General features: G+C 34.8%; 1 protein-coding gene across 1 annotated transcript; it reads right to left on the reverse strand.

Moving 5' to 3' along the window:
- Positions 1-791: 791 nt before the first annotated feature.
- On the reverse strand, positions 792-5,023 carry LOC145568453 (histidine biosynthesis bifunctional protein hisIE, chloroplastic-like). The gene is made up of 6 exons (XM_081627873.1): positions 4,829-5,023; positions 4,139-4,304; positions 1,965-2,210; positions 1,784-1,879; positions 1,535-1,686; positions 792-1,331 (listed from the first exon to the last, which is right to left on the reverse strand). The coding sequence occupies exons 2-6, from the start codon at positions 4,295-4,297 to the stop codon at positions 1,139-1,141; spliced, it is 846 nt and encodes a 281-aa protein (XP_081483999.1). The 5' UTR covers positions 4,298-4,304; positions 4,829-5,023; the 3' UTR covers positions 792-1,138.
- Positions 5,024-14,139: the final 9,116 nt, after the last annotated feature.

A 14,139-nucleotide genomic window follows, 5' to 3' on the forward strand; every position in this document is an offset into this window, starting at 1 on the left:
CTTTAATGGAGAATAAATTATCACGCCAATTGGATGATTTGAGTTACGAAGGTTATACGCAATGTAAAAAGAGTGCAACCAAAAGTTCCATCCCTTATCACACCATTAAGATGATCAAACAAAGGATAATCCCGTATGCAACATGCTTAGATACAGTTATAGTCATCCCAAGACATAGTATATATACATCCTAAAACTGGGATGAATTCACAAAACAACACAAAGCAAAGCAAAACAAAACAAAACAAACACATTCAAAAAGATCGAGTTAAGGAAAAAAACACAAGACTTGAACTATGAATTCCCAAGCAAAATTCGTCTTCTGCATTCTAGCAATGACTTCAGTGATACTCTCTGAGGTAATTGCTGAGCCAATGCCTGAATGCTTTATCGACTGTGGAACCGACATTGTTGGGTGTGCAGGGAAGTGTATCATGGATGCGACGCCAGACATATTCGATTGTATTACTGGCTGTGGACAAGCAAACCTTAAATGTTTGGCCAATTGTACAGGAGATGAGCTGCCAAAAGCTCCGGCTCCTAGCCCTAAAAGCTTTAAATTGCCATACTCTTCATAAACAGCAAAGAATACGGTAAAATACATCATATTTAAGCTTATTGTACTAATTATGTAACTCAAAAATATGCCCTTCTACAGGGGTCAAAATAATGGGTTTATTCCTGTAAGAATATCCCTCTTCTCGTTGTACCCTGTGATATAAAACAGTGGAAATGAAATAAATTACAGTTGTATATATATACATTTATGAAAGTATCTCTCAAATTCTCACTTACCAATAATCTGCATCATATTGGAGCAAATGACGATGTTATAAACAATAGTATTTATTAAACCATTGTACATATACCAAAGTTAGATACAGAGTAACTAACATTATTCAGTTATTCACAGAGTGTACCTTAAGGAATACATGTAGAGCTTCACATGTCTATATGAAATTAACCATGGCACTACACAAATCAAAAATTCTCTTGACCAAAAGATAAATCAAATCAAGACTTGACTGAAATCAATGTCAATCGTCATATGATAGAAGAAAAGGTGTGGTACAGAGTAGATCGTGAAGATAGTCAGTACAACATCTGCTTGCAAAAAGCTTGATACTTACTCTCATATTTAGCGACTATTCTTCTCTTCTATTCCTGATTTGGCAAATCTTTTTCGGAGGACTTCAAGGACATCCTCCATCTTCACATCTTTAAGTGCCAGAAGAACCATAGAATGATAAAGCACATCTGCCATCTCTGAAGCAGCTCGAGACTTCTCCTCGTCATTTTCTAGTGTGCGGCACAACTCATCTGCCTCTTCCCTGAGATATAAAAATGGTGAACAAGAACCCTCTATATAAATTTTATTTTATAGGTTTTCTGAAAAGGACAATTAAAGAGAAGACTAAAGGTCGTACACCCAAGTTATTTTGCCAAGGCATTGAGCCTGTCATTCTACTTGTTTGGAATCTAATTAGACTAATATGGCTGAAAACCTTAAGTCATATTAGGTAAGGTCACAAACCTGACTTTTGAGCAGAGCAATTTTTCATCAAGCAATAACTTTTTCGTCCATGAAGGTTTGCTTTCTGTCTTTCTTACTATTTCATCTTTTCGCTCAGAAATTGTTGATTCAAGTGAGTACAATGTAGTCATGGCCAATATGTCTTTTTCAACCTAAAGACCACGCCATAATGCATCAAAATTTCTTCAATTAACTATAAAAGTCTGGCCTGGAAAAGTTGCATGTGCCACAGGGTGCCCATGAGTATACCTGAGGATTTTCCACAATGCTGGAAACGGAGGAATAGTAACAAGTTTCTGCTCCAGTATGACAAGTTGGTCCATCAGGCTTCCCCAGGTATATAATCTGAAACACAAATTAGAGCTTCTAAACAAACAATAAGATAAAATAGAAGATTTATCAGAAAAAAGGCAGTACACACAATACATACCGAGTCACGGTCACAATCTAGAAAAATGTCATGTACATTGATGTAGTTAGAAGATGTCTCTCCCTTTATCCACAATTGTTTCCTTGATCTGCTGTAGAAAGTTGCCTTGCGAGAAGAAATAGAAGTGGCTAGTGCTTCCCTGTTAGCAAAGCCTTGCATTAAAATAGCTCCAGTATCCACATTTTGAGCTATAGCGACTGCTAAACCTTTATCATCCCACTTGACACTGTCTAACAAGGTCTCAACCTAGAATAGTCACATTTACCAATTAATTTTCCATCACATAGAATCAGATAACAAACCTCAAGGATAGAGATGTCATCACAAAAATTATTGGCAGCCATCAAAATGATCAACAAAGATGATCAAATAAGTTCAAACTGCACAAACAACAAGAGCAGTTTGTGTAAAAAAAAAAAAGGTTTGATGAAAGAAGTGTCAGATCAAAGAATTGAAAAACAATCATGTAAAGACACAAGATTAAGAAAGATTCCTAGCAACTGCTAGAAGCTAACCAAATGTAACTTTTAACAAGCAGCCAATCTTTATATAGCAGCTTGTATATTGAAGAAAAGAAGCAACTAGAACACAACAATTTACTAGCAATATTTTTTCTTGAAGACAATATAGGTGGTGTATAATAGTAATGGTCAACTGTATGATTTAGTCATGCACAAGGCAAACAAAAAGATATATCAGATTGTAGGATATTGTATTAGGAATCATGTATTCAGTCAAGCTCCAGCTCAATAAATACAATGCAAACTACTGAAAACAATGGGAAACCTTAATACCAACTAAAGTCACCATATTACTGCTACAATCCACCCTAGGCATCCACCTGTATTCACATAGAAAGTCTCCAAGGGTAACAGGAAATAGCAAGCAGGAGTTAGTTATTGTTAGAAGCAGAAGGGTAAGGGGCAAAATACAGTCTCATGTAATAAATAGGGAATAGTGCAAGCAGAAGGGTAAAGGGGCAAAAGAAAGTCTCATGTAATAAATAGGGAATAGTGCATCTACGGAGAATTATGTTGAATTTAATGAGATAATTCAAGAGGTATGAGTCAAGCTCTAACTCATGGTTAAAAATGCAAACTACTGGAAAACAATGTACATTGACCTGCGCTTGGATCTCATCTAAAGACCAAAGCTCATAACTGCTGAGACTTCTTTCAAAATCTAGCTATTCACAGGAACTTTGACTAAGCATTCATGGCAGGATCCCTGATGATCAACGAGAGATACAAAACTTCTATCGAAGAGCAGGAAACTTATCTTCTAACATCATGACCTTATCCTTTCATTTTGGTCTTTCAGCAACATGCATTATTTTCAATATAAGTCAACTACAACACATCCAAGAATCTACCCAAATATGAGTAAATATCATTGGGCATTTTCAAAGCATGGAAAAGAGTATAAAATTGTAGGAAAAGAGCACGTAATAAAATTATAGAGTAAAATTTAATAAGAAGTGGGGAAAGCACTTCTAGATAGTTTTAGAATGATTTTCTACTCCTAATAAACAGTCAGCAACAGAACAGAAAATGCAAATTGGTCACTGTCTGACTAAAACATTCGATATTACATCGAACATCTCCCTCTGCTCCCATATTTTGTCTTTAAAGGTTATGCACACATATTAAAAACTTGTTTGTTATGTCCAATATTTGTGTAAAACCGTCTTACTATCATAAGACCACTTTTGTGAGCCACTGCAACCATAAGACTCTATCCTAGCTTCTCTCTCCGCTTGGCCCCACCCACCTACAATGTGGTCTTAACAGTCTAATTCAAAAAATTTGTCATTAATTATTGCATTGGAGATCAAAACTGACAAATCAAATTTCATAGTACTTTATGAGTTTAAGGTGATTATGTTCAACCAAAATACACTATTGAATGGAGGGAGTATACAGCAATAATCTGTCCTGCAGCAGATAATTTGATGTAATGTACAATTGTTGAAACAACAGGTTAATACTTATTATAGTGTTACTAAATCATAAAATAGCTTAATTACACCAGAGTGTCTAGAAACATAAATTTAAGCAGCATTTAGTCTAAATTTGTGCTGCAAACAACAAAAAATACCCACCAGGCTATGTAAGCAGCCAAAGCGAGTGCAAACCAATACCAAAACAAGCACGAAGCAGGAAATGAGAACTTACTCTCTTGTCAAAGGAAAGACCTTTATCTGCCACAGAAGAGCATGCCAAAACTTGGAACCGCGTCTTCTTTAAATTCCCACATCTATAATTCAAACCCCTGGGTAATGCAACGCGAGGAACAATGGGATTTCGTATACAATGAGGAGAGGAAATTGCCATTGATGAACTACAAAGGAAATCACAAGTTTTATTGTTAGCATCTAGAAATTAGCAATGGGGTTGTGACTCTTGTGAGTACAATAACAAATAAACCGACTATAAATTACAAATTTCAATCAATTTCTTCATCTAGATACACCCATGAAGCCAAAATTAACAGCCAACTAATCAAAACTCAATACATTCATAAACTAATCGACTAAACTACACACATTGAGATAAACTCATCAAATCATAGGTCAATTTCATGCTACTAATCAAACATTGAATGGTTAAAAACAAAAGGCTGCTACAAAATGGCAACCAAATTGAACTCAATTATCAAATTAAGCTCCACAAATCACATAAAGTACTTCTAGCATAAGAATATCAACAAAATGGCTGTTTATAAACTTTCATAATTTCAGCAATCACAATCAATAATTCAATAATCAAACATAGAAAAACCCCAATTTGACTACACTAACAAATAAATCAACGATAAACCCTAGATTTTGCAATTGAAAATTGATGATTAAAAATGAATCTTACTTGAGATGAATCAATGAAGGAGAGAAAAATCAGAAGCCGCTTCGAGGGATAACTGGGAATATGCTTCAATGGAGGAGAGAGAGAGGCGCAGCGTAACAGTGAGTGAAAAGCTCCAAATGAAGATACAGGAGGAAGACTCATGACACCAACTCAACATGGTAATAAGGTCGAGTGTACCTCACTGCCCCCACAATCGTCAATGGTACTTTTTAGAATCAATCAACAACATAATTTAACATAATATACTGTACTAAAAACATACACCAAGATTAATATATGTCACTTTTTGATGCTGTTTTTTCCCTTCAAAACATTTTTTTTTTTCTGTTTTTTTTATTCACTTCCTAAAAAAAATATTCATTTCTTTATACAATTGTTATTCACTTCCTAAAACACTATTCACATATTTTTCATATTTTTATTGTATAAAATATTATTCTACATATTATACTTTGTTTTTTTGGTGTTCTACATGTCTAACCTGGATTTGAGGCTCAATTCCAAGTATAAATCAAAATTCAAACCTTTTCAATTTCATTTAAAAATATGGGGATTATTTTTTGGTAGATTTTGAATTAAGATTATTATTCATTATAAAATTTTGTTAAACCCGTGAGTGGCACGAGACTTAATCTAGTTGTTTTATAAATATCGAGTTGTTATCAAGTTCGGAGTATATTTTATACTTATTGATACGAGTACTACATTAAAAATGAGTATTAATTTTATTGTATATACTCAATCAAAATAAGACATTTACTTGTATTTCGAACGGCTTATTTTGCTGAACTTTAGTTAAAACCTACTTTGTACTTACTAATTGTGCTAGTCAAACTTAATTTTTATTAATTGTATTATGCTAATTAAAACTTATTATCTCGATTCCCTAAGATCCCCTATGATATACGACACCCACCTTTTTTTTTCCTAAGATTGCTCATTTATTCATAGGACTGGCAATGGATCGAATACGGGTCGGATTATGCTCCATCCACATCCATCCGCCTATACTCATCCATCACCCAAACCATCCGTCACCCGATCCAAACTCCATCCATATTTGATCCATCCATCATCCACGGATGAATCGGGTTGATCAGGTGATAAATGGGTGAAATTCAAGTTATATTTGCATTCTAATTTTTTTTTAAAAAAATTCAGATTTGAAAATGTAGTCCATTAATATCAACACCCATGAATTAAAGAGTAGATTGTATTTGATTCTCTATTCTATCAGTAGCTTCTAGATGTAGTAAATACTATATGTATTTTTATTTATTTTAATATTTGTTTATATTTATTAAATGGCTAATAATATATTTATGTGGATGGATGGGTGGATCGAGTGATGGGTTGGATGAAGGTCCACCCGAATCCGACCCGATCCGTCAGCCATTTATAATCCACCTTTGATCGAGTTTTTATCCATATTTTCGGGTCGAGTGGATCGGTTATCCGCGGGTTCAGGTAAGATTGCCAGCTCTATTTACTCCCTTAAGGCCTTAAATATTGTTCGATGGACTCCTCCAATCCCCCAATGAGTTACAATAAACTCAATTTAAAAGTGTCTACGAACAATAATTTGTGTTTCGGGTGAAAACAATTGGACCTTCGGATGAGGTCCTTGCTGTGGGCTGAAGACTGATCTCGGTCCAAGTGACGATTGGGCCGAGGATTTCCTGCACAGCAAACACACGTAAACTGGTCTCAGGGGTTGTGCCGAGGAAGGCCCCTCCGATACCGAAGTCAGTACAATGTTTAGAGAGAGAAAGCTATGCAAGAGTATTAATTGCTCGAGGCTTTGTGTACATGAATGTAGAAAGAGAGGAGTGATGGCTTTTATACCTTTGCAAAAATAGGAGAAGTGGGCCTTGAGGTCAAATGGGCTTGCCATGTTGATCGGACCTTTGACTAACTTGGCATGACTTGGGAGAGTTGAACTTCTGCCTTGAGCTTGGTAATTGATTCATTTTGGACCGACCCAATTAGAGTAAATTAGACCCTAACAATTTGTACACGATTGGTGTGATTAATCATTGATCGTGATTGTCTTGGAAATCATTTAGCAAGAGATTCCTACTCGACTTCAATTCCTAGCATATGTTATAAGTCCTTTGCAATGGTCTTCTATAAGCTTAAGACTATAATATCTCTCGCATATATAGAAGAGGATAATCTAACTAATATCAATATTGTGCAAGGCCATTTTTTGATGTCAATGGAAGTAAATTACATTTGTTATTGTACAACATAAACAAGATTAAGACAGTGGCGGTTCCAATATGGGTTCAGTGGGTTCAGCTGAAACCATACTAGATCTGAAAAAAATCGGATAGGTTTTTTGTAGAAAGAAAAAATAAAATAAAATAAAAAAACAAGATTAACTAATCAACAATGCTAATGTTAGTATTATGCGCTCAGTTGGTGTAGTGGTAAAGACCTTAAATTTTTAGAACTAGGTCATGGGTTCGAAACCCGGGGGTCAGCAGTTGCTTTGTTTTCTTTCTTTCTTTTTTTTTTTTTAAGGAAAATTTGTTAGAAAAAACTTTTTAAATGCCTCATTTTGCAAGAAAAAACCTTTTAAAAGGATTTTTGTTTAAAAAAACCTCCACGATCACCTTTTTTGTTAGATGAAACCTCCGTTTGCTTTTTCGGCATTGACTGAGGGTTTCAAGCGTTGACCCCTTATTTTATCTACTTACACCCAAGTAAGTTTATATTTGCTCTCCCTCCTTCTATCTTCCCTCTTATTTCCCTCCAAAGTAAATTCCCTATCTTCTCTCTCTCCTTTGCTTCCATGAAGGCTTTGCACTTCAATCATATTTGGGCTCTCTCTCTCCTCTGGTGCACAAGCAACACTAATCTAAAGTAAGTGTAAATTCATTAAATTATTGCTGTAAATAGTATCAAAATTGGGGTTTTTTTTATTATTACATTTCATTAACTCACCTTTCTACTTTAAGGAGGAAGAAAAGGGTCGATTTCGTGGTTGTAGAATTTGCAAGCCACTTTCTTTTTGGATTTTTATGAGCCCATGAAGTTCTCCTTTAATCTCACACCCACAATTCACTATTAATTATGCAAAATTAGACAAAAATTAAGGAATTAGAGAGATGAAGAAAGAGATTAATTTGACCACTACAATGGTGGAAGAAAGAGTATTGGCCACTAGAATGGTGGAAGAAAGAGAATTGAAACCCTAATTTACCTTTTCAATTGAATGAGTTGGGTAGTTTTGCCCTAATTCACCTTTCAATGTAGCATATATACCCTAAAAAGATAGAGAGGAAATTGAAGAGCCAAAAAAAGAGGGAAAATTACCTAAATTTGGCTACAAGTAGAGAAAATAAGGGGTCAATGCCTGAAATCCTTAGTCAATGCCGGAAAAGGGAGGAGAGGTTTCATCTAACAAAAAAATTGATCGTGGAGGTTTTTTTAAACAAAAATCCTTTTAAAAGGTTTTTTCTTGCAAAATGAGGCATTTAAACTGACAAATTTTCCTTTTTTTAATTTTTAGGTAATTTTAGATTTTAACACCCGATAAAAACCCGAAAATGGTTTTTAACACCTGCATAAAAAAAAATTTATTTTAACACCAACAAATTTTTCGAAAATTTGATTTTACCACCACTTAACAGATTCCGTCCAAAAATCTGTTAAGTGGGGTCTACACTACCACGTGTCTCTTTTTGTTTGGTCAAAAAAATAAAAAAAAATAAAAAACTTTAAAACCCTACAGCCACCCAACAACAACCACCACCACCACCACATCCCCACCCCACACGCGTAGCTTCAACCGGCCGGCACCAAACCCACCCTCCTCTCCAGCCCCGACCACGGGAACCCATCCCCCTACCCAGCCCTGACCACCGGAGCCTAAACCCCTCCCATTCCGCACCCGTAAACCATCCTAACCAAAACCCTAAGTTCTAAAACGGCCACGAAAACGACCAGTTATGGCCGAAATTGGCCGGTTTTGGGGCTGAGTGGCCTAAACCGGTCGATTTCGGCCATTAATGGCTGAAATCGTGGTCGTTTTTTGGGGAAGGGGGGTTGCGATTTGGGGCTGGTCGCGGTTATGGTGGGTTCCAGTGGGGCTGGTCGGCGATTTGAAGCTAGTCGCGGTTATGGTGGGTTCCGGTAGGGTTGGGTTAGGCTGGGGGAGGAGGAGTGGAGGTGATGAGGTGCGGATTGGCGGCTGTGCTGGGTGAGGGCGGAGAAAGGGGAGGCGGTGGTGGCTGGGTAGTGTTAGGATTTTTTTTATTTATTTATTTTTTTAACCAATTAACAAGCGACGCGTGGCAGTGTAGACCCCACTTAACAGATTCATGGACGGAATCTGTTAAGTGGTGGTAAAATCAAATTTTCGAAAAATTTGTTGGTGTTAAAATAATTTTTTTTTTATGGAGGTGTTAAAAACCATTTTCGGGTTTTTATCAGGTGTTAAAATCTAAAATTACCTAATTTTTATATTAACTTTATCCCCACAAATCCTCATTAATATAGAATAAGTCAATTTTAAAAACAAACAGTTACTTATTTCTCTCTCTCTCTCATCTAAGGAGGTTTGGTTTTTATTTTTTAATATTTAAAGTTGTTAAATTGTTGTGATTTTGTTGATGGGGGTCCGAATCTTCTATCCCACTCTTGTGTCCCATTCTTTTTGATTGGTTCACGTCACTTTAAATATCAACGTTAATGTTAAAAAAATTTAATAGCAAATTAAATTAAATAAATTTTACATAATTTATATTCTAGTCCTTATCAATTTTTTTTTCCTTTATACAATTATGTTTAATTCAATCTCATCACTTTTTTTTTCTTCTTTATACTACCTCCATAACTCTAAAAAGAACCCCTTGATAAACATGATAAAACAATCCGAGCATATCAATCATTATTATAATAATTCATAATTGAGTAAAGATACATGCAACTTCGTTCATTGTAAATTCAAAACCTTTAGGAAATTTAAAATGAAAAAAACATACACACGAAAATAAAAGCAAGTTGGGAACTAGATTAGCTTAGTTGATGAAAAGATGTGAGCACAGACGAAAAAACTAGGTCATAATTTCCATAAGATCTATCCCTCTAGTCATGGAACATGTGATTCATTATTCTGCAACATGCCAACAACACATGAGATCAAAGTTACAAAGTATCAATCCAACCAACTATTTAAAATATAAAAATTTAAGTAAAGTATTATCAAAATATTACAAGCTAAGTATGTCATATACTTTGGTTCAAAAAAAAATGTATCCAAAACCTAAGCAATTATATACGCAATATAATTTTGACAATGTTATGGCTTATACTAAAAGTAATTATCAATATATACTCTAATAGCTTCCCTAATGACCAAAAACAAACAAAACATGCATATAGTATTTCATAGATACGTAATTCAATAAGAATTAAACTCAACTAAAAAAAATTCATACCTCATATGGTAAATTGTCGAAATTGCTCGTCAATATTTCTCGTGGAGTATCCATTAAAGTGAATTGTAGTGCTTTAATATTTATGGATGCAATTAGAGAATTGAGGTAACTTAAAAACAAAAAAAAAAAAAAATTAGGGTTCTTCTAGAGTTATAGAGGTAGTATAATGAAAAAAATGATGATATTGAATTAAACGTAATTGTATTAAGAAAAAAAAATAGATAAGGATTAGAATATAAATTATGTATGTTTCAATATATATATATATATATATATATATATATATATATATTATGTAAAATTTTTAATTTAATTTGCTATTAAATTTTTTTCTGACATGGAATGGAACACAAGAGTGGGATAGAGGATTCGGACCCGGTGATGGGAGTTGTTAATTTATTGATTAAAGTAGTCAATTTGTTGATGTAAGTTGTGAAATTGTTGATTGCAATTGTAATGTTGTTAATAGTATTGGGTAAATGATGTGAAATAGTAAATGTTCATGTGAATATATTTTGGCTTTTTTTTTTATTGTTTGGATATGAAAGGTTTAGAGTATATTTGGAAATATTGTATGTCAAAATCATAAAATTCACTTGCTTATTCCTCCCAAAATTCAATTGTAATTAATGAAGGTTTAACTTGCTTAAGTTATGAACTTGTGAATAGATGTTGAACTATCTCTCGCCTCTCTTCTCCTTTCCCCTCCTCCTCTCTTCTAGGGTTTCTCAAAAATCTTGGTCGTTTAGGCCGAAAATAGTCTATTTTCTTCGGAAATTAGACTATTTTCAACCCTTTTTCCTAAATTTTCTTTAGTTTTGCAATTCAGATTTCAATAAATCTACACGAGTAAGTGTAGATACGTCCGTCTCTGATAAGTGTTTTATTTGTCCACTTATCATGGTATTTTTAGCACAATTTTGTTGTCATTTTCCCCTCTTTACCCCCCCTTTCCGACTCCTTTTTGTGTATGATTACAACTTTTGGCTTCCCCGTTCCTTTTTATGTGTGTGATCGTGTTTGTAGATGCAAGGAGAAATTGGTCATATAGCATGAACATGAAGAACTATATTGGAAGCAAAGCACAAGAGGAGAGGGCGTGCAACCCCTTAGGAGAGGGCGCTCCTACCCCAAGCGCCACAATCTGCCTCTCTTTATTCCCAGCTAGGAGAGGGCGTGCACCATAGTAGGAGCGGGCGCTCCTCCCTGATCTTCCACAAACTGCCTCAAATCGCTGCAGGAGGAGAGGGCGCGCAAGAGACAGGAGAGGGCGCTCCAGCCTGAGGAGCGGGCGCTCCTCTATGTAGGAGCGGGCGCTCCTACATGCAGACCCGACTTTTTGGGCGGATTTTACAATGTTATTTCGGGGTGTATAAATACGACCCTTGGCTTCAGTTTTCTGCATCTTCTTCCTTGGAGAAGATCACCTTCTTCCCTTTAGTCTTCTTAGGCCCTTAACTCTCTAAACTCTTATTAATTAGCTTAGTTTCTCTCAAACTCTATCATTGAAGTAGATTAATTGAAGTTTGTATTCTTCCTTTCAACATTTTCTCAACCTTGAAGCTTCATTAGTAATCTCTTTCCTCTATCTCTTACTCTTTATTTTCTGTTTTTAATTGCTTGAATTGTAGATTTCTCTCTTAATCTTGATTAATTGTTGTTGCTTGTTCAATCTACTTTGTTCTTACTACTCTCTTCAATTTGTTAGATTAATTTTGAACTTAGATATTGTTGTTAGAATGTTCTTCACCATGTTTAGTGAGTAGTTTCTTAACTAGGGGTTGGGTGAAGACCCAACCAAGCCATGGGTTAATTGATGTTTGTGTTTGCATGTTCATTTTGGGTTGATGATTGATTGTTAAAGAATTGGTTAATTGCATGTGTAATTGGATGGCCACTTATTGCTCATGTATTCACTTCTATGCTTGCATTGAAAGATGAGGTTTAGTTGTGAGCCATTTCTTGTATGATTATGCTAAATTCCTCTTGATTACGGTACCTCGTTTGGATGATGTAGTAGTCTTAGTTGCGGTAATTAGGAGAGAAATCCCAATTATTTGTGCCTTAGTACTATCTCGAACCGATCGAAAGACAAACCCGAGTTAGTAGTCTACTTCCCATCGTTAAAACTTGGTTGGCCTATCTTGTTAGTCGAGTTTAGTTTAGGAATGCTTAGTGTTGTAGTTTCGAGAGAAGTGAACCTTTTCTTGTATGATTAGACCGAATTTCTATCTTGATTACGGTTCCTCGTTTGGATGATGTAGTAGTCTTAGTTGCGATAATTAGGTGAGAAATCCCAATTATTTGTGCCTTAGTACTATCTCGAACCGATCGAAAGACAAACCCGAGTTAGTAGTCTACTTCCTATTGTTAAGACTTGGTTGGCCTATCTTGCTAGTTGAGTTTGGTTTAAGAATGCTTAGTGTGGTGACTTCAAAAGAAGACAATGTTGAGTGCCCTTTCTATCACCCAATTTGTGTACATGCTTGCCTATTGTTTTGATTCATTGGTTTGGTTGGTGTCGATTCCCATTTCCCCCCTAGTGTTTGTCTCCATATAGTAGTTATTTAATCAAACCTCCCATTTGTGACCGAACTAGATTACAACCGTTTCATATTCTCGGTGTACTCATACCCATTCCCTGTGGATACGATCCTTTACTTGCCCTAGACTTGTCTTAGGTTAGTTTAGGTAGAAATAGTGTTTGGCTTGAGGGTGATTGTCCAACGACCGATTATTTCCCCCTACCAGTCTCCCTATGGTGGAGTCGTTAGTTTTTGTTAATTTAGTTGTTTGTTTATGTTTAGGGTTTGTTTGTGTGTTAGGGTTTATCAAAAAGGTAATCATATTTTGCCCTATTGTCAGTTCTTTGGCAAAGATTTGTTTGGGATCGCAACGGTTTTCAAGTTTTCAAATGCGTTCAAGCGAATCAGATGAAAATCATCCTTACGCCTACAACAAATCGTTAGACCGTCTCTCCGAAAAGGTTGTATATTCCAGCGATGTGTGCAAGAGATATACCAAAGTGCAAGATTTTTTCAACGATCGTAGTTTTGATGAAGGAAATCCTAATTTGATTCAATTTTATATATTTGTTAATGTAGATTTCATTTGTAGATGACGGATGGCTTTTTATTAATGAATTGATTTGTTTCAAAAAAAAAATTATTATAATTAATGAACCGCCTTAAAATTAAATGAACATTCAATACCTCAAATCATTTTAATTTTAAAAAAAATACCTTAAATCTAAATGTATTGTGCACGCCCGATTTATCAATTTAGAATTTGATTTTAAATTATGATACTAGATATCATTGTATGCGTTTGGAGATTTCGAACCCATAATAACAAATTCCTGGAACCGCCACTGGATTAAGAATTATTTTACCTCCTTTAAGCTAAGTCTCAACATGTTTTTTTGTGAAGGAAATTAAGTAGGGGACTACATTGCTTCTTTTGGCTATGTTTAATTTTCTTACTTTATTTTTTGAAAAACAGTTCTTCAATGTATCCTACCTTTTTCCAAAGAAAAATCAATTATTAATATTTTTTTTATTATTATTATTGATAGAGCACTTAAGTGTTACGAAGTATTATTTTAAGAAAATATAGTGACCATGTTATAATTCAGGCCGTATTAATTTGAATTTCTTATGAGAATATATATATGATCGTGCAATGAAAACTAGTGCATGTGTTCTTATACACACTAGGTACGAAATAAATGAAATCATGAAATGTTTCTCAAAAAAAAAAAAAAAAAAAAAAAAATAAAAAATAAATAAATCATGCAAGGTTATTAAAATCGGGATTCTACTTTAAATCGAAAGGGTTTCTCAGAATCAAATCGTAAGATTGTAA

The sequence above is a fragment of the Chenopodium album genome, chromosome 11 (assembly GCF_948465745.1).
Source record: "Chenopodium album chromosome 11, dcCheAlbu1.1, whole genome shotgun sequence".
Classification (NCBI taxonomy): Eukaryota; Viridiplantae; Streptophyta; class Magnoliopsida; order Caryophyllales; family Amaranthaceae; genus Chenopodium; species Chenopodium album.